Here is a 20,856-nt window from a genome sequence, read left to right on the forward strand (position 1 = left end):
ATGACTGTAGCCCAGCCATACCCTGGCGCTGCCACTGGTGGGATGTATGGGGCGGGCCATTCTGCACATGCGTTAAATGCGTTAAATATTTTAACGCAATTAATTCAAAAAATTAATTACCGCCGTTAACGCGATAATTTTGACAGCATTATTGATTACATATTCCCAGTTGACTGGTCAAATATCAGACCAATGAGAGGTGGAACCGGTCTGTTTGAATTATTAATTACAGGGTTCCTACGGTCATTCAAAACCTGGAAAAGTCATGGAAATTCAAAATTCAAATTCCAGGCCCTGGAAAAGTTATGGAAAACAATATTTTTCCCAAAGTTTTGGAAAAGTCATGGACATGTAGCCAAAGTTTCATCAAATATAATTTATATTTTATCTAATCGCCGAAATAGTAATACTATAATGATAATAAATACTGTATCGTATAGTAATGAAACGTAAAATGGCATTTAACTGACGAGGTATTTTTCTGGTGAGAGATTTTCACAATCACGCCCTCTAGTCTACAGTGGCTTTAGTCTGTAGGAGCTAGTAAGCCTAATATTTGATTTGTTTTAGATAGGCACACCATGTTAAAATAAAAAAATGTCAGTGGTACCGCTGAGAGTAATTTTTTTTGGTCATGGAAAATGAGGTGAAGGTCATGGAGAAATCATTGAAAATCATTGGTGAAAAAGTGTATGAACCCTGTAATTAATTTCCCACCGTCTGTTTCACACAAAAGTCAGCAGCTTGGAGGCAAAAGAAGCTTGTAGTTAACAGACAAATATTTGTACTACGTATACAACCAGTATTCAGTGTAATTCCATTTTCGGTTTAGTGATTTTAATGGGCCTATTAATGTGAATACTAAAAGAGCTGAGGCCACATTTATGCAGCTTAACCCAAATTAGGTCTAATAAAATCCTTTATCCTTTTATTGTCATTAAGTGTTTGACTTATCCCTGTCTTATTTTAGAGATGTTTTTTTTTGTTATGGGTGTTCTTCAATGTGATGATTACCCCATTATGGATCATTTATTTAAATGTTAAAAAACCTTTTATTTTGTCTTCTATCTGACAGTGTCTGTGGCCAGTCCCATGGTTCCAGGTGGCATAAGAAATATCCATGAGGGCAAAGTAGCGGGGCAGATGGGGAACGCAGCCAACCACCACTCAGACAGACATGGCCCTGAGGACTATATGAACATTGTACTGGCCAATGAGGTATGACTTACAAAGACTAGAATGAATACCTTTTAAGTTAAGAAAACCCAACCAACTCTATTGTGAGCCAAAAATCAAATTTATTTATTCTATGTCGCTGCACTATCACTGCTCAGCTAGCAAACGGGCATTAGTGAGCATTCCGATTGGGAAAAACATTGAAAACACTGCTCTAAAGATTAAATATCTGTGGCGCAATCGACGGCACAGATATTTAGGCTGGTTTTGTTAACTAAGCAAAAACAGGTCCAGTTACATTTGTGTGTCTTTAATTATTTTTAGGTTGTAATAACTTAATCTTAAATGAGTTCAGAAGATTCTTTTGAAATTGGCGGTGGTTATGAGGTGGAATCTCCCTAGGTTTTTTAAGGGAGAACATTTTTATAAATGTAAGCTTAATGATATGCACAGTGCTAGGTATTCAATTACATTGACATTATAGTTCTGATTTGTCAGATTTAAAATATTTTATTCGCCCCAATTGTTGTGTAAATATAATGAACCTGCACTCTGGAGTCACTTCCCCCTCATAAGACAAGCTTTATTGGCAACAATTAGGCAAAAAGGTTTTAAGATATTTTCCGAGAATGCTTTCGGTTGATAGGCAAGTGTAAAGCTGATACCTGGTAGCTTACATCTCTCTTGTCTGTTGTCCAGGAGGGTGACTCGGCCATGAGGAATCCTTCTTTCTCTCTGAGGTCTCCACAGTCTGACTGCTCCCCAGCAGGGAGTGAAGGGACGCCAAAACGTAAGCACACTGGAGGAGGAAAGAAGACGCTACAGAACCTACCTTTTTTCTTTAGGACACAGCAGTCTCTGGCTCTGTAAAACTCATTACCCTGAAACAGAATGCTTTGCGGCCATAATCCCTCAAACTGATACAATGCCAAAGTGATTTTTATTATTTATTCGAGTGCACTGTCACTTCAGTGTTTGGGTTTGTTCGTTTCCTTTTGCATGCCTTTGGAGGATAACTTTCTTCTCTTTTTGGTGTTGCTTCCTCTCAGCAGGTTCTCGTCCTCCACTGATTCTACAGTTACCACCTCCCTATGCCTCACCAAGAGAGGGAGGACTTGACCAGAAACAGCTGCTCCAGCAAAGGAAGAAAGGCCCAGCAGTGAAAGAGGAGAAAGATATGTACGACATTGTAAGCTCTCCAAACAACGACTCGACAAAACTTACCCTCAAGCTGTCCAGGGTCAAGTCAAATGAGTCCGATTCAGCAGGTAAGGAAGATTTTTCATTTGCTCAATCCTAGCTCGATTCCCATGTTTCTGTTATGCAGTTTCCTACATCTCCAGTTTACAAACTTAAATCACTTTCACAGCTTTTTAATCAATTAGAAGTACTATAAAGAGGTATGCTGCATGCACTTCTTTAAGAAGAAGAAAAAAACCCTCTCAGTCAAAACCTTTAGACTAGTGAAAACTATTAGCCCTTTGAAACACAACCATGTAAATGTGCTCTTGTTAATATCTCAGGTGATGTTCTGCCAGGGATGGACGAGAACTCTGACAATATGGAGGCAGAACTGGGCTTTCAGCAGGTGCCTGTGCTCCAGCAGAATCTTGGAGCTCGGTTGCATCATGCAGGTAGTGCCAGTGGTCTCCAGCCTCCCAGTTCTCCGTACGACGAGGCAGAGCTGGATGCCCTCGCTGAAATTGAAAGGATAGAACGAGAAGCGGCTAGTGAGAAGTGTTCCAAGGAGGTGCAAGATAAAGGTGTGTACAATACCTATGGTTGTGACTACATGGATGCAAGCCTGAAAACATAGTTGTAAGTTTATAAATATAGAAGTTTTACAAAAAAGTAAACATTACATTTCTTTCTCATTATAGACAAGCCACTGAAGAAGAGGAAACAGGACTCTTTTCCCCTGGAGCCAGGTGCGGGGGGACCAGGAGGACCAACGGGGGCCCCGGGCAGTGGATCAACAGGAGGGGGCAATGCTGGCAAACTGACCCCACAAGAGGCCACTGCAGCTGGGAACGGTGCCAGCCGACCGCCCCTCATGGTGAGCATCGAGCTACAGCAGGCAGGCCGAGCTGATGGGCAGCTCGACCCCTGTCCAGCTGCCCCTATTCCAGCCCTAGAGGCCCAACGCTGGCCTGAAGAACCAGCTAGTGGGCCGGCAGCAGTGGAGGGTTCTGACACGGCTTTACGGTTGAAACCAGATGGAAGGCCGGAAGTAATAAAGAACAGGGTCGATAAACACGACAGCAGGAGAGATGGTCGGGATTCATCAAAACACAGACTCGATGAGAAGTCCTCTGAGAGACGGGGAGATATGCCAAAGTCATCACACCGAGGGGAACTCGGTCGAGACAGGGACAGAGAGTCTGACAGAGATAGGAGGCATCGGAGCGAGACTGGTGGTCGTGACCGACGCTCACCTGACCCTCGGTGCCGAAGTGACCGAGATAGGTACCGAGCTTCTTCTACTGGAGAGCCTGGTCGAAGCGGCAACAGGCAAGATGGTTCCAACCCGGCCTCATCCGCCTCTGGTGCTAAACTGCCAGATGCATTCCCTGCTCAGCTACTGGGAGGGCATAGTGGCGCTCTGAAGAACTTCCAGATCCCTAAGGTGATCTGGGCCGACCCAAACCAAATGTCTACCCACCTACCAATCATTCAACTTTCACTGCCTGCAATCTCACAAAACCAAATCACACCACTGCTCGCTGTTTTTTTACATGTTTATGTTTTTTCATGTGCCAGACTTTTGTTTATTCCTGGGGTAAAATGATGTCAACACATTGACACAAACCTAACCATCTGCTTAAAGTAGAATCTTTATTAATGAATTGAAGTTTTAAGTCCTGTGTGTAAACAAAAGCAAGTACTTCAAAGAAATACTCCACTGGTGTTTCTCAGACATTTCTTGAGGGTGAATGTCGACTCAAAACTCTCACTGTTAGCACCGTGAAGCCCAATAATCTGGACTGGAAAGATTTGTCTTGTAAAGCTTCTATTTATTTACCGAAGAGCTAGCACATTTTTACATCTATTGCATACTGAAGCTTATTTTGCTTTACTGAAAGGATCAGTTAAAAAACAAAAAAACACAGGTGCCCGAGCAGCCACTATATGGTAGCCATATTTAGCTCCCATTAATACAACATAACCTGCCGTTTAATGTTTTAGTCAAATTGGTAGCTTATCACCCATGCTGCATACCAGCAGAGAATTGCATGTCTGCCTAAAATCTGACTGCTAATCAAGTTTTTAGTTAAAGTTACTTATTTACATTTGTTATTGTCTTTATAGAGACTCTATTGTTCTCAGCAGAGCAATGTTACGATTACATTTTTATTTAAGAATGTATGTCAGTCAGTGGTAGGGTTAGCAACATAAAACTGTGTTTTGAGTTTGCTAAGCCTTTTAGCAAAGGCTGTTTGTTTGTGTAATTTAAGCCAGTTAGGAATAAGTGCATATTGCATATTGATAAAGACCGACGCTGTGAAAAGGTTGACAGTGTAGACATCCACAGAAGACATCGCCCTGTTTTCCCATCACACCTAGTGGCTGGGGGCAGTTGCTGCCTTGACACTGCAGTTCTGACAATGTTTTTGTGAAGACATTGAGATAATGTTAGGATAACAGTGGATTATTCCTTGAGTGTTTATCAGAACTTTACTGGAAACTAACATCAAAATCACTGATCTCATGTTAATCAGTTTGATCCATTGTTTACATGTAATTATCTTACATGATTTTCCTTTTTGTAAACAAAGCCCATATTTTTTAACGTGCGATTTTTATAAAAGTTTGAACTTCAAACTTGACAAACACTTCTCTAACTCCTTTCTGTTTGTTTGAATTTTTTCAGATCAACCGTGAAAAGGATGGCAGTGGCTCCATTGAAAGTCCAATGTGGGTACAGCCCAAGGTTAAACTGGAGAGGCTTGGATTGGTGCAGGACTTTGAGAAGAGGCCCAAGCCTGTAGTGGTTCTGAAAAAGCTCTCCGTCGACCAAATCCAGAGGATCATCCGACACAGCAAGTCTGGGAAAAACAGGAGCTCCTCAGCAAAATCTGTCACGGGTGAGAGCAAGAATCTATTGCATGTTTTCACCACGCAATTACATTTAAAGCAACATTACCTTTTTTACCGCAACATTTTATTTTCAGGTGGCATGGATCCATCAGTTCTCAGGGATCTTCCCCCAGAGCTGCTGGCAGAGATCGAGTCAACGATGCCCCTGTGTGAGCGGGTGAAGGTGAACAAGAGGAAACGAAGCACTGTAAATGACAAGCCCAAATATGCTGAGGTCAGCTCAGATGACGACTTTGACGCAAATGGAGAGTGTAAGTCCAAATATGTATTTCTCATCAGTTGTTGCTTAAAGTCTTTGCAAGGTTTGGGCATTTGAGGAATATTCTTAAAATGGAATAACCTTATTGAGCCAACAGTTAAAGCCTATTGATATTAATTAATGTGCGAACATTTCTAAACACAAATGAACTGTAAAGGGTTTGTGTTACTTTGGTTTTATTTATAATTTAGGTCCTAAATGTTGTTTCTCTGTTCTCCACAGCTGCAAGGAAGCGCCAGCGCCAAGAAAAAGACCGGTCCTGGGATACGGAAGAACGGGAGCGCCGGGGTTCGGGCGAACATCGGAAAATTGTGTCGCGGGACAGCCGACGGGGCTCAGGGAGCCGCTATCGAGACTCATCTGACGAACATTCACCGCCACCAAGCATAAGTGAAGGTCTGTATAAGTCCTCCATCACATGACTTCCAATTAAATGTTTTTTTTTTTTTACTTGTGTATGTGACAGTCATAGAACTGCCTCCACAGTTAAAGATAATGCCACATTAGGTTGGGGGTAATGTTGTATATAAACATATTTTACTTGTCAGTGTGCAACACATTTCCAGATAGAAAACAGAGTTTCTAGAAACAATGAACCTGTCCAGGGATGTTTAGCATCTCACACACTCAATAACAGCAACATAAACTAAATGACATTTCTGTTCCTCAGTCGCCAGAAAAATGAAGATTAAGGAGAAGCAGAAGAAACGGAAAGCATACGAACCCAAGCTGACCCATGAAGAATTAATGGACTCGTCCACATTCAAGAGGTTCTTAAATAGCATTGACAACATACTGGAGAATCTTGAGGATGTGGATTTCACTGCCATGGGTAAATATCAGTGCTGACTTTGCTTTGTCAATCAATTGCAGAAAGCTCGGTTTTATTATTGTTTTTGTTTTTTTTAGATCCGTTGTAGTGAACGTGAATTGTAAATTTGTCACGAACATCCACGTGGAATCTAGGTTAAACCATTGGTTTTCATTGTTATGGTTCAATGTCACTGTGACCACACAAAAAAAGCCATAACTCAAAAAATGAATGCGCTAATTATGACTATTTTAAATCATTGTCTTACTTGATACAATTATGACATTTTGGATAGACTTAGATGTAAACTGCAACTTGAGTGGTTGTGGACGACATAAAACAGCTAGTTAGTAACTGTAGTTGTGATGTTGTGTTCTCCAGCAGAAGCAGATGATGATGAGATACCTCAAGAATTTCTGCTCGGGAAACACCAGTTGAATGAGCTGGGCAGCGAGTCCGCCAAGATTAAAGCCATGGGCATCTCCGGCAAGGTACTGCATATTATAATATATGAATATAAAGAAAGAGATTCCACTGTTGCGTATATGTGGTGCTGTTTCAGATGTAGGTCTAAATAACAGTCTGTGTTGTTCTAGATCCCAACAGAAAAGCTGGTGAAGCTGCTGAACATACTGGAGAAGAATATCCTGGATGGGTCCAAGCTCTCCACCATGATGACCCATGTGAGCCTCCTTCCTCCACATTTCTGTGTTGAATATTGTTTGTAGTATTATTGACTTGACATCAGCAATGTGTGACATACCGTGAACCTGATGTTAGAGAATACAAAAGATACCCACTGGTAGGGCTGCTCGATTATGGCAAAAATCATAATCTCGATTATTTGGGTCAATAATTGATATCACGATTATTAAAAACGATTATCCATTTACTTTGAAAACATCAATTTATTGAAGAAAAAAAGTTTAACAGTATGTTTTTAACAGCTGATTAGCCTGAACTTGAAGTATAATTCAACTGAAAAACCAATACAATTTCGTTTTATTTCGATTGTTGTTTTCATAATCGCTTTCATAATACGATTAATTGAGCAGCCCTACCCACTGGTAGCAAAAGTTCAAAATCGTTAAAATGATTTTTCACGGCTAGACTGAATATAAATCTTCGGCCTCAGAACAGTAGTTTATTTCAATGATTTCCATGTGACCTCAGGACAACGATGCTGAAGATGAGGAAAAACTCTGGCGGGACCTGATAATGGAGAGAGTCACAAAGTCAGCAGACGCGTGTCTCACAGCTCTAAACATCATGACCTCAGCGCACATGCCCAAAGCGGTCTACATAGAAGACGTGATAGAGCGGGTGCTACAATACACCAAGTTCCATCTGCAGAACACACTGTACCCCCAATACGACCCGGTCTACAGGGTGGACCCTCATGGAGGTGAGGGTTGAGAGAGAGCTTTATTTCATTTGATCTGATGGGATTGGAGAGAAATGTCATTTTTTTTCTTCTTCTTATAAATCTCTTTTATTAATTGTCTTTTTGTTTAATTTTTAATTATGATGTGTTATGCCTATATAAAGCACTTTGAATTGCCTTTTTTTGTTTGAAATGTGCTATATACATAAACTAAGCGTCACCTCAATATCTGAGAAGTTACTTCAACACTTTGCTACATTTTAGAGACAGTTTTTTTTCAACAACTAGTAAAACTTGTTGTTATGTAAAATCATTGTTTATTATCAAACACAGTATTTAATGCTGTTACTCTTTTCCATCTAGGTGGCCTGTTGAGCTCCAAGGCAAAGCGGGCAAAGTGCTCCACACACAAGCAGCGAGTGATTGTCATGTTGTACAACAAAGTGTGCGACATTGTCAGCAACATCTCTGAGCTCCTCGAAATCCAGCTGCTCACAGACACCACCATCCTCCAGGTGAAAACAATGTTAACTGCAGTCATCTGTTCATCAAGACAAAAGTTTCAGCGTTAACCAGTTGATGATTTATGTCGTTCTTTCTCTATCCAGGTTTCTTCTATGGGAATCACTCCTTTCTTTGTGGAGAATGTCAGTGAGCTGCAGCTGTGTGCCATTAAACTCGTTACAGCTGTAAGTCACATTCTTTTCTCTTAGAAAAACGTAGTGCTTAAAATCGTTGTTGTACCGTTATGTGCAACCCTGCATTGTTGTTTTTCACTGTCTCCCTCTGACTTGTGTGTCCATCCATTGAATGCATGTTTCTACAAAACTACGAGTAGAGATTCATCTTTTTTTTTTCTACGTTCTGTCTCCAGGTGTTCTCACGATACGAGAAGCATCGGCAGCTGATCTTGGAGGAAATCTTTACCTCTTTGGCCAGACTGCCCACCAGCAAACGCTCCCTCAGGAACTTCCGGTAAGTTGTTGTCAGGTGATGCAGAGAAAGGCATCAAACCAGAGGCTTAAGCCAACAAGGTAGCAGATATAATAATAGTTGAGGTAGAGGTGAAGATACCCATAGTAGTAACATTACACATATCCATGCTCCTCTTGTGTCTAGGCTGAACAGCTCAGACCAGGATGGAGAGCCTCTGTACATCCAGATGGTGACTGCTCTGGTGCTGCAGCTGATTCAGTGCGTGGTCCACCTCCCCAACGACAAGGATTTCTACGACGAGTACGAGGGCAAGGTACGACAGCAAGCAGACACACGACACATCCTCGCAAGCGGCAAATACAAAAACACATTCATTGAATTTGCTCTTTTTTCCAGGTGGATCAAGATGTGTTGATAACCAACTCGTATGAGACGGCAATGAGAACAGCACAAAACTTCCTCTCCGTCTTTCTCAAAAAGTAATTACTTTCACAGTTTTTACGGCTTTCGAGTAGGCTATGCTCTTTCCTTTTGGCTATTTGAATTGTACTGAGGCAGTCACCTTATATTTTTATAAATGTGTACAGTGTGGACAAATGCAGTAGAGTGATTGCTTGAGTGTGTAGGGATGTTAGCCTTCCTTTCCTGGTGGCTTCATGACACTCTACCATTATCTCTTTCTAATGATGCTTTCCCTTTTGTTCCTGTTATTCCCCCACGTTTCCTCCTCTGCCACTTTTCTATCTTTTCCCGTCCCCAGGTGTGGCAGTAAGCAGGGAGAAGAAGATTACCGGCCTTTGTTTGAGAACTTTGTCCAGGACCTGTTATCGACTGTAAACAAACCAGAGTGGCCGGCTGCAGAGCTGCTGCTCAGTTTGCTTGGCAGACTACTGGTTAGTAAAGCAGAGCTCTTTCTTTAAACTGGAAATGCAACCGTTTCTACTTAAGTGTTCCAAATATAAAGTATCCAGCGGCCTCATTTGTATGTAGGTTGTATAAAAACAAGTGTATGGTATTATACACTATAAACAGTAATTATGTCAAAACATTTTTTTAATTGTTAAGCATTTTAGATTTGAACGATCCTTTACAAATAAAGTTCATTATTATTATTATTATTATTATTATTATTATTATAATATATTATTATTGTTATTATTATTATTATTATTGTCCGGCAGTGGCTCAGTCAGTAGGGGCTTGGACTGGGAGGGTCACTGGTTTAAAGACCCCGAACAGCCTTATAATATGGATTTTGGACTGGTACTTCGAGAGGTCCCAGTTCACCTCCTGGGCCCTGCCGTGGTGCCCTGGAGAGAGGCACCGGACATAATTAAGAAGAAAGCTCTTTTTGTAAATGCACTAATGAAATGATGATATGGATTATTTCTGTTTTTCTTAAGTGTGCAGATAAAAGCTAATCTTGTGTAAGTGTAACATTATATTTCTAATTCTGTCTCTCCTCCCATCAGGTACACCAGTTCAGTAACAAGCAGACAGAGATGGCTCTGAGAGTAGCGTCTCTGGACTACCTGGGCACAGTGGCTGCCCGCCTGAGGAAGGACGCGGTCACCAGCAAAATGGACCAGAGATCAATTGATCGAATATTGAAAGAGGTAGGAGACTTCACATTGGATGCCCTCATATTCACTTGAACATACAAGTTAATGTATATAATAATAACTAAATGGAACATTGTTAAAATGCCTTTGTAATCTGTCTCTGTCTCTCTCTCTCTGCTTATTCAGTCTCAAGGTAATGATGAGACCCAGCAGCTGCAGAAGGCTCTCCTGGACTACATGGAGGAAAATGCTGAGACTGATGCCTCACTGGTGGTGGGTTTACATTAGACTGGCTGAGCAAGTGATGATTTTAGAAACCATTTGAACTTCATTTCAATTAAAGTTGAGGGCATGTGCATGTTCTGAATGTCATGTTGGTTTTTGGTTTATTACTTTAATTAGGGTAATTGGCCACCCAAGCTTGAAAAACATATATTGTCCATACATGCTGTTATCTCTTCAAATGATTAATAGGCCCTTTTAAAAAAATTAAATGGCTTATAGCAGGGCTATTCAATTATTTTGGAATGGGGGCCGGTTGATGAAAATGATCCAAAGCAAGGGGCTGGGAAAAAGATTGCTTGAAATATGAGCAATCATATTAAGTGCTTCGGATACAGTAAATACTACAACAGCATAGTGGAGTGCATATATTGTGTTTAAATAAATCAAACAACATAGCCCCAAGGCCTTTATAGATCTAAATGGCAAGTTCAGAACTCAGTAGGCCTACATGTGAAGCTAATTCAACCATCAACATCATTTGATTTAATTTAGGTGAAATTATATAAACATTCACGCAGAGATGCAATAAATGACAGGAATTGTCACTACAGTAGCGAGTAGGTGGGTTCGAAACCCGAGCCCGCAGAAGTTTTCAGGGATTGTCTTCCCCTCTATCTCTCAATGTAACGCCCTCTCTGGAATAAAGGCACTCTGGCCCATGAAGAAAAACTTTTTTTTTTAAATCGTAAAAAAAAAAAGTAGATTACTTTTTAACATTATACTCAAAGGGCCAGTAAATATCACCCTGGGGCCGGATTTGGCCCGCGGTCCGCCAATTGAATAGCCCTGGCTTATAGTATCACTACCTATATGTTTTTTACATTAGTATTTAATAATCTGTTACTATGAATAGTCTGAATAAATTCGATACTGGGATTTTTTGTCCTCTAGTTTGCTAGAAAGTTCTACATTGCCCAGTGGTTCCGGGACACCACGACAGAGGCTGAGAAGTCCATGAGGAACCAGAACCCGAAGGATGAAGACTCATCGGACGGACCGCAACATGCCAAGGAGATAGAAACGACCGGGGAAATTATGCAACGTGCTGAGAAGCGCAAGAAGTTTTTGCGCAACATCATCAAGGCCACGCCAGCTCACTTTGCCACACTGAAGTGAGGATTCTGTCAATGTGTCAGCAATCACCATATCACTCATATCGTATTGACATATTCAAACCTATTTTTCTCATTTGTCTTGTCTCGGGCCTCCTGTCAGTTACAGTCTGTCTGTCAACTGTACAACCCTCTAACATTCCCCCTCTTTGCCCCTCCCCAGAATGAACTCTGACACTGTGGACTATGAGGACTCCTGTCTGATTGTGCGTTATTTGGCCTCCATGAGGCCGTTCGCCCATAGCTTTGATATTTATTTAACACAGGTAAGATTGAAATATTATTACCATAAGTATATTTGTCATCTGTCAAGTCAAAGCAGCAACACACAAATCATCTGTTATTTGTTCACACAGTATAATACAGCTGATATTTGGACTAACTGGTTTAGCTTTTTTGAAGAAGAATAGTAAAGATGTTATCATGAGCTGATGCATCAATGGATCTTTTTCTTTTGTACAGATTCTGCGAGTCCTTGGGGAAAGTGCCATCGCCGTAAGGACTAAAGCCATGAAATGTCTGTCCGAGGTTGTGGCTGTGGACCCCAGCATACTGGCAAGGGTATGTGAGGATCTGTGTTTGCCAAGACCATTTGTCATGTCTGAATTTCACATTCCACATAATATACATCATGTGGCTTCTTGTTACTTTATTGCTCTGTCAAAAGTTCTGTCCTATGCTATCATGTATGCAAGTGCTATATTCTGACACACTCTTCTCCACTTCTGCAGTCCGACATGCAGCGGGGCGTCCACGGCCGTTTGATGGACAACTCTACCAGTGTGAGAGAGGCAGCTGTGGAGCTGCTGGGCAAGTTTGTGCTCAGCAGACCCCAACTCACTGAGCAGTACTATGACATGCTCACAGAGAGGATACTGGTAAGTTACTGAATCTGACTCATTGTAGACACTTTTGTGTTGTAAGGTCTTACAACCATGTGAACTGTCCACATGGTAGAATGCTTACATTTTTTAATTATTTTTGCAGTGGTGTGATGGCACGCAGTGTAATCAAAATGTTGATGTATATTTGTTTTGGTTCAATGCACTCTTTATTACTGTTTTTCGGTTCCCGTGCATGATTGTGAGGATGCAATTGGAACATTTTTAGGTCTTTGCTATTCCATTTATTAGGATATGCCCAGCTGTTTACCATGATGTTAATTACATGACATATTGGCACTCTACTAATGTGATCTTAACCATCACACTATCCGCATCATTTACATTGCAAGCTTTTGGTCACACAGTTTGCATGGAAAAGCACTGCAGGGATTGAGTTTGAAGTGTTCTTATTGGGGGTTTCAAGTTTGCTTTTGCTTTATGGAAATAAGGAACCAGTTTAATCGCAGGATGCAGTCTAGTATTAACAAAGAACATTGTGAAGGTGGTGGCACTATAAGCTGTGATTTCGAAACACCATCTAACACACAAGCTCTGCACTAAGTCTTTGTACTCGGCTCCTGACAAGTGAACATACTGAAATTGTTGTGCCTGTTGTCATGGAAATGATCAGGAGGGTTCATGAGAAGTTCACTCTTCATTACGGTCTTAAGCTGCCACCTATTGGTAGAAAAATGGCATTGCACCCCATTCAGAAGTTTTTGTTTATGATACACAGGACACTGGTATCAGCGTAAGAAAGCGAGTGATCAAGATCCTCAGAGACATCTGCCTGGAGCAGCCCACCTTCAGTAAGATCACTGAGATGTGTGTGAGGATGATCCGCAGGGTCAATGACGAGGAAGGAATCAAGGTATGGATCCAAGGCACCTTTTGTCTGTTCAAAATGTATCATTACTCATCAATTCGTTTTTCTTTCATCTTTAAGATACAATGCTCTGTGTTCAAATATATGGATCGCAAAACCTTTGAAAGATATGTTCTAAGGTATAGATTTAAACTGAAGGCGTGAACTTGTTTGCTTTATAGAAATTGGTGAATGAAACATTCCAGAAGTTGTGGTTTACTCCGACTCCCGCCAATGACAAAGTATCCATGACCAGAAAGATCCTCAACATCACTGATGTGGTAAGTTTGGATGACTTCCCAGTTTGTTGGAAGCCAACAAACTGTGCTCTGTGGTGAAGTTTGACATGAGAATCTTCGATTGACATGAGTCTGATTTGTTCTTCAGGTTTCAGCGTGTCGAGACACCGGCTATGACTGGTTTGAACAGCTTCTTCAGAATGTAAGTATTTGATTTTGTGTTGTAGCTTCGTCTAACGGGAATTATATGGATGTTTAAAAACGTTTTTAAATGAACATTGTCTCTTTTGCTCTAGCTTCTAAAGTCTGAAGAGGATGCATCGTATAAACCAGCCAAAAAGGCCTGTGTGCAGCTTGTTGACAATCTAGTGGAGCACATCCTCAAATACGAGGAATCTCTTTCAGGTATGCAGGTTTATCCTTTTTTCATCAAATTCAACTTTCCAAAAATGCAGCAGTTGATTTTCTTTCAGAACGCTATCTATACTCACAGTTTAGCCAATCATTTCCCTGCAGTAGGTTTGATTTGAGTTCAAATGTTAATTAATGCATTCCATTTTGACTCTGCAGAGAACAAAGGTGTAAACTCAACACGGCTAGTGTCGTGCATCACCACCTTGTACTTATTCAGCAAGATCAGGGCCCAGCTCATGGTCAAACATGCCATGACCATGCAACCCTACCTGACCACAAAGTGTAACGTAAGTTGTGCATACTAAATCCTTTTTGTTGTTGATAAATATACAAAGCAATACTCCTAATCTACTTGCATAATATGTTCTTTTACAACAGAACAGAGAAACTTGAACAAAGAATTCACTGCCTAATCCAGAGATTGATTTCAGGAACGACCTTTCTGATTGGCAAAAGAAGAGTTCCCCAAACAAGTCGATATTGGTTGGGATCCATCAGAGCTTTCCCAATGAATAACTCTTTTATTGTTTCAACCTCAGACTGCCAATGACTTCATGGTCATCTGTAACGTGGCCAAGATCTTGGAGCTTGTGGTTCCTCTGATGGAGCATCCCAGTGAGACTTACCTTGCCACCATCGAAGAAGACCTCATGAAGCTCATCATCAAATATGGCATGACGGTGCGTGGTTGTGGCTTTTTATCAATCATATGGAGGGGGGGGGGGGCCGCACCATTGTGGACCCATGTTGACTTAGTAACATTTTATAGTTGAAGTGTAAATGGTGTTGCTAAGGAGATGAATTGATGGTCCTCCTGCCTTTTCTCCAGGTGGTCCAACACTGTGTGAGCTGTCTCGGAGCTGTTGTCAACAAAGTCACGCACAACTATAAGTTTGTGTGGGCTTGCTTCAACAGATTCTATGGTGAGACATACAGTTAGAAATGTTGGCCTTCCATGTTCTGTTTTTGCAACAGTTTGCCTGCAGTTTAAGATGTCCCCCGTACAAACCAAGTTCAACAGTTTTAATGTGTTTTTGCAGGTGCACTTAACAAGCTGAAGGTGCAGCATCACGAGGATCCCAACAGCACCACGCTGGTAGCAAACAAGCCCTTCCTGCTGCGATCGCTCTTCACTGTGGGGGCCCTGGCTCGGCACTTTGACTTTGATCTGGAGGAGTTCAAAGGAACCAACAAAGTAGGACGATTTTATAATATCACAAATTTGAAATTAAAACTCTGAAAGCTATCAATTGTAGCTGTAAGTCTATTTATTGTTGTTTTGCTTTTAGAAACGGATAGAGAAAGTGTAGGGAATGCTTTGATGTGAAACCAAAGCCTTTGCTCTAACACATGATCCAACCTACAACTCTTATAACTATGTCTGTGTTGTGAACAGGTTGTTATCAAGGAGAAAGTTCTTGAGCTGCTGGTTTACTTCACCAAACATGAAGACGAGGAGGTCAAGACCAAAGCCATCATCGGCTTAGGCAAGAACACTTTTTTTTCCTATATACAATAAAGTTGTTGCTAAGTCTCTGTGTCAGAGTCAACTTGTACAGGGCTGAAAGGGAAAGACGGGCTATGTGTTAGAAGCCCACGTTCTAGTCCAAGCAGATGGATGTACATTGTTTGCTGTTTTTTCATGTCTTTATTCTTTTCTCTTAGGCTTCCTTGTGATCATGCATCCCAGCCAGATGTTTATGCCTGAGGTGAAGAATTTGTACAACGGCATCCTGGCTGACAGGGCCTCCTCCATCAACCTCAAAATCCAGATCCTTAAAAACCTCCAGACATATCTTCAGGAGGAAGACACGCGGATGCAGTACGCAGACAGAGATTGTAAGTGAAGCTGTGTTTGTTACTGTACTTTAAGGTTTGTTGATTTAGCACTGCAGTGTTACATTCTCTTACAGCATATCAGCAAGGTGCAGGTTGCTTTGATCATATTTTGGGTCCTTGCAGGGAAGAAACTGTCCAAACAGGAGGATCTGAAGGAGATGGGAGACATCTCATCAGGGATGAGCAGCTCCATCATGCAGCTTTATCTGAAACAGGTGTTGGAGGCGTTCTTCCACACGCAGTCCAGTGTACGGCACTTTGCTCTCAACGTCATCGCTCTCACACTCAACCAGGGTCTCATCCATCCTGTACAGGTAAGACATGAAAGCTGGAAGCTGTCAAACCACCCCACCTCTTGTGATAAATAATAAAGTTACATTGTAATAACTCATTTAGCAGACTAAATCAACAGTAATATGAACATAAACATGTGAACATCACACATTTGTTTGCCCTGTCTGCAGTGTGTACCCTACCTCATTGCAATGGGAACAGACCCAGAGAGCAGCATGAGGATCAAATCTGACCAGCAGCTGGTGGAGATTGACAAGAAGTACACGGGATTCATCCATGTGAGTCGTTGTTCAGTGTTGTCAAGTTTAAAAATAACACGGCAGGATTCTAAACAAGAATACAATGTAGATGGATCTGCTGTCGGGCTGGAGATTGCTGAAATATATTTCAGCAATTGTCTGTAACACTTTTCTTTCAACACATTTTTTCACAGATGAAGGCAGTTGCTGGGATGAAGATGTCGTACATCTTGCAGCAGGCCATCGAATCGTCTCGCAGGAACATCATCAGAGGATTCAGACAGGAGGAGACGACCTCCGCTCTCTGCGCCCACCTCTTCTCTATGATCCGGGGGAACCGGCAGCACCGGAGGGCTTTCCTCATCTCGCTGCTGAACCTCTTCGATGACAGTTCTGTGAGTAAACCTGGGCTCCTCTCTCTCTTAATTAGCAACATGCTAACCCGCGGCTCTCGAGCCACATGCAGCTCTTTAAGCCCTCTACTCTGGCTCCCTTGAGCTTAGACAAAAATAAGAAGGAAATAAAATGAAAATATTTGTATGACTATTTACATTTTGTTGCCCGGTTGAAAATGTTTCGTATTTTGAGGTGATACTGTGACACACAAAGAAAAAAAAGAAACGGTTTTTAATCATGTCAACCAAATACAACTTTATAAGCTATCAAATATGTTTTGCGACTCCAGACAAAAGAAATTGGTGGAAAAGGGGGCAAAATGGCTCTTGGTCAAAACGGTTGCAGACTCCAGTGCTAGGAGAACATTTCTTAAAGATACAGATAACAGCACTGAAAGCAAAACCTTTTATACATAGACACACTGGTGTTGCAAAATGTTAAATCCCACTCTTTTACTGTCTTGCAAATGTAATAAGAATTTTTATTTGTAGCATGTATGAATTAAATTCTAGTAGATGAATACTAAGAAGAGAGTGTTACTTACCATTAAGCAATGCTTTCTTTCTGCAGAGGACGGAAGTGAACATGCTGCTGTTTGTAGCAGACAACCTGGCCTGTTTCCCATACCAGAGCCAGGAGGAGCCTCTCTTCATTATGCACCACATAAGGAGGAGGAAAAGATTCATTGAGATTCTCCCAGGAGCAATGAGGAAGGAAAAAATGAAAAGGAAGATGTGGTACGGCGGCCTAAAAAGGCCCAAAAACCTGTTCCAGAGTCGGAGAGCTCAGAGTCCGATCTGGAGGATTTGGATTTGGAGGATGTGGAAAAAGTGATGAGGCTCCTCCCAGACAATCCCACAGGTCTCTTGGACTTTGCTAACTCTGTTCAGGGCATCTTGTTGCTTCTGGTGCTCAAACAGCATCTGAAGAACCAATATGGATTCTCTGATGGGTAAGATCTTTTGTAATATGTATTTCTTCATAGACTTTTTTCTAAATTAAGACATCTACTTTTGTATGTGTTGATTAGTTCGATCAATTCAAACCTTCAGAAACTCAAAGTGTTTTGATCTTTCAACAGCAAAATTCAGAAGTACTCTCCAACAGAGTCAGCCAAGGTGTACGATAAGGCGGTGAACAGGAAAAACACTGTTGTCTTCCACCCGCGACAAACCATCGACTTCATCTCCAACAACATGTTTCGTGCCACACTGTCAAACGATGTCAAGAGGCGAATTGTCCGACAGTACCTAGATGTAAGCAATGCATTGAAGCTATAACAGACTTTCTTTGCCAATATTTGATGTACGTCATCGTGAAAGTTAATCTGCTTTTGGTCTACTCACAAGTTACCAAGATATAAATACTAAATTGTTTCTAATTATCTAAGAAATGTTCAGTGCTGGCTGTAGTTTGCCCTTGAAATCATTCAATACCTGTACATGACTTGTACTGTTACTTCCACTATATTCTGTCACGTTTGCTGTTGTGTGTGAAACCTGCATCTGAAAGACAGCTTTGATCTGTTCTCTGCGACAGTTCAAGGTTCTGATGGAACATCTGGACCCAGACGAGGAGGATGAGGAGGGAGAAGCGTCTGCCAGCGCTAACATCAGAAACAAAGCCATAAGCGCCCTCCTGGGAGGCTCCGGCCCCATGTCGGGACCCAGCCCTCGCAACCAGGCTGGACCAGAGACTGATGACGACTACAGTGATGGCGACGAAAAGACCCCAGGGGTGAGAGAAACGGATACACACACCATGTATAAAATACAATTTCGAATACGGGGGGAAATAATGCAACCCTTTTTTCTTTTGTCATCCCTGCAGTCCTCTCGAAGGTCAAGGCGAGCAGTTGACTCCATGAACGAGATAGTGGAGTCCATGGATGTGATTGCTCTTTGCTGTCCGAAATACAAGGACCGGCCGCAAATAGCTCGAGTCATCCAGAAGACCTCCAATGGATACCACATCCACTGGATGGCCGGCTCCTACTCGGGGCCCTGGGCAGACGCCAAGAAACGCGATGGCCGCAAACAGGTGCCTTGGGTGGACACTATTAAGGAGTCGGACATCATTTACAAGAAGATTGCCTTGACCAGCAACCACAAACTGAGCAACAAAGTAGTACAGACTTTACGCTCACTGTATGCAGCGCGGGAAGGAGGGGCTAGCTAATGGCTCCCGTGTGATTTTTTTTTTTTTTTTTTTGTCCCCCTTACCCATTTCTACTTTATCAAAATCCTCCTCTTCCCTGCTCCTCCTCCTCCTCCTCAACCTGCCACCTCCAACAACACAGCCAAACTTCACTGGATTCCTACCCTGCTCCTCTTCTTCCTCATTTTTGTAAGAAAGACACAAGAGGGCAAGAATATTTGACACTACATGCTTTTACATGAGTTATTCTTGCAGAAATGAAAATGACACAAAAGACTTGTTATATTAGAGGGACTGCTCACGTTTTGTTTGTGTACAAGTGCAGAGGATAGGATCCAGAAGGCATTAAAGGAATAATTATCCCTTAAAAAGGCTATTAGAAAAGAGACCTGGAGGGAAATGTTATGTCAACATTGTTGTGGGAGCTCCTTCGCTGTTGTGCAGCAGATTCTAATCGCTCATTTCTACTCCCACTGTATCATAGTTTAACACAACAAAAAACTAAAATGTTTATATCTCTGAAGACAAAAAAGCTGTAAAAAAAGAATAAAACCTTAAGTGAATGTTGGAAATTAGTCTTTTTGATGTTCTTATTAAAGTGTTTTTGGAGTTTATTATACTACTAGCACCCTGATGGTTTTTTCCTTTTAGCTTTTAGATATTTTATGGAAAACAAGAAAAAAGACCAAAAAAAATAAGATTTTTTATTTTTGTTCACTTTTATTTGTCCATGCTGTACAATGGCAGAGTCCTCTGGACATAATTTATTCTATTTCGAAATACGCATGCAGTATATGTGGCCTATTGCAGGAAGATATTTTGTAAATGTAGATTTTGTTGTATTAGGTCACCCTAGTAATAAGAGGAAAGGGGATTCATACCCTTTTGGTGGAACAATACTGCAATAAATTTTTCTACTTCTCTTTGTCACTTGTCTGCTCAAGGTGTTAATCTGATCTGTTCATTTTATAAATGAAGAAAAGCGTAGGAACTGGATACTGCAAAAACACAGATAGGTCTCAGAGGCTTAATCTGTTTCATCTGAGGGATGGGGAAAGCTTACCAGACAATCCTTTTCTGAATATTTCTTTACAATTAAAACACAAGCCCCAACTCCACTATCCAACCAGACTTTACAATAAGACTAGCCCTTATAAAGGGGTTTATGGAAGTTTGTAAATTCATTTATTAATAGGCGTTGTGAATACTTTATAAATCCATTAATGACTTTATAAGAACGAGATAAAACAGGGCAACTGTGACCGTTTGCCTTGCCACAATAGTGAGCTCCACATTTATCTGTAACTGCTAAGTCTTATATTGGCTAATTAGCTTACTTCATCTTCTTCTCAAGCAAGCCTCCTGGTGCTGTTGTTTTCACCTGAGGTCGATTCTTGCTAAGTTAGCCCAATATACCAGGCTTAGTCATCTTGCCACATAAGCTGAGCCCTGTGTTGAATGTATATAACTGGTTTTATAAAGGGTTCTTAATGATTAATGAATGTGTTTACATTAATTTCAACCTAAATTATAAAACCTTTTATGAATCCCTTAATAGGTATCTGATTGTAAAGTGTACCTTTTTTGTATTGTGGTCCACCGCAAGGGAATCATGCAAACACTATGGGGACAAAACAGTCTCCTAACTATAATTTACTGCCTAATGGTACGAGTCTTTATTGGATAATTGATAACAACTGTATTTAAATCTGTCCAAATCAAACCTGTCCAGACACTTATTTGGTATTAAGTGAGTGGAAGCTCCTTACTTTTGTACGTAAATTACATTATGAAACCTCAAGTATGATTTGCAAAATGTAGATTACAAATAAAACATATAGTGGCCATATTGTACAAAATTAGTAGTTTTACCTTTTGTATCTCTGATGGTCCAACAAATTTGTAC

At 41.1% G+C, this 20,856-nt stretch overlaps 1 protein-coding gene across 1 annotated transcript; it reads left to right on the forward strand.

The window, feature by feature from the left end:
* Positions 1-634: 634 nt before the first annotated feature.
* Positions 635-19,872, forward strand: LOC104950412 (nipped-B-like protein A). The gene is given in 43 exon segments (XM_010776932.1): positions 635-701; positions 1,076-1,218; positions 1,876-1,966; positions 2,226-2,444; positions 2,700-2,939; positions 3,057-3,802; positions 5,048-5,261; positions 5,349-5,525; positions 5,756-5,929; positions 6,204-6,365; positions 6,726-6,835; positions 6,941-7,027; positions 7,518-7,749; positions 8,092-8,243; positions 8,337-8,417; positions 8,603-8,703; positions 8,848-8,977; positions 9,061-9,143; positions 9,425-9,557; positions 10,137-10,280; positions 10,413-10,499; positions 11,403-11,623; positions 11,787-11,889; positions 12,086-12,184; positions 12,355-12,501; positions 13,244-13,378; positions 13,555-13,653; positions 13,760-13,813; positions 13,908-14,016; positions 14,182-14,312; positions 14,565-14,705; positions 14,855-14,948; positions 15,066-15,220; positions 15,422-15,512; positions 15,691-15,864; positions 15,988-16,178; positions 16,329-16,436; positions 16,592-16,792; positions 17,364-17,494; positions 17,497-17,745; positions 17,875-18,049; positions 18,333-18,530; positions 18,624-19,872. Coding segments are annotated over 43 exon segments (6,927 nt in total). The 3' UTR covers positions 18,972-19,872.
* Positions 19,873-20,856: the final 984 nt, after the last annotated feature.

Source organism: Notothenia coriiceps, unplaced genomic scaffold (assembly GCF_000735185.1).
Source record: "Notothenia coriiceps isolate Sejong01 unplaced genomic scaffold, NC01 NC01_scaffold00000339, whole genome shotgun sequence".
Classification (NCBI taxonomy): domain Eukaryota; kingdom Metazoa; phylum Chordata; class Actinopteri; order Perciformes; family Nototheniidae; genus Notothenia; species Notothenia coriiceps.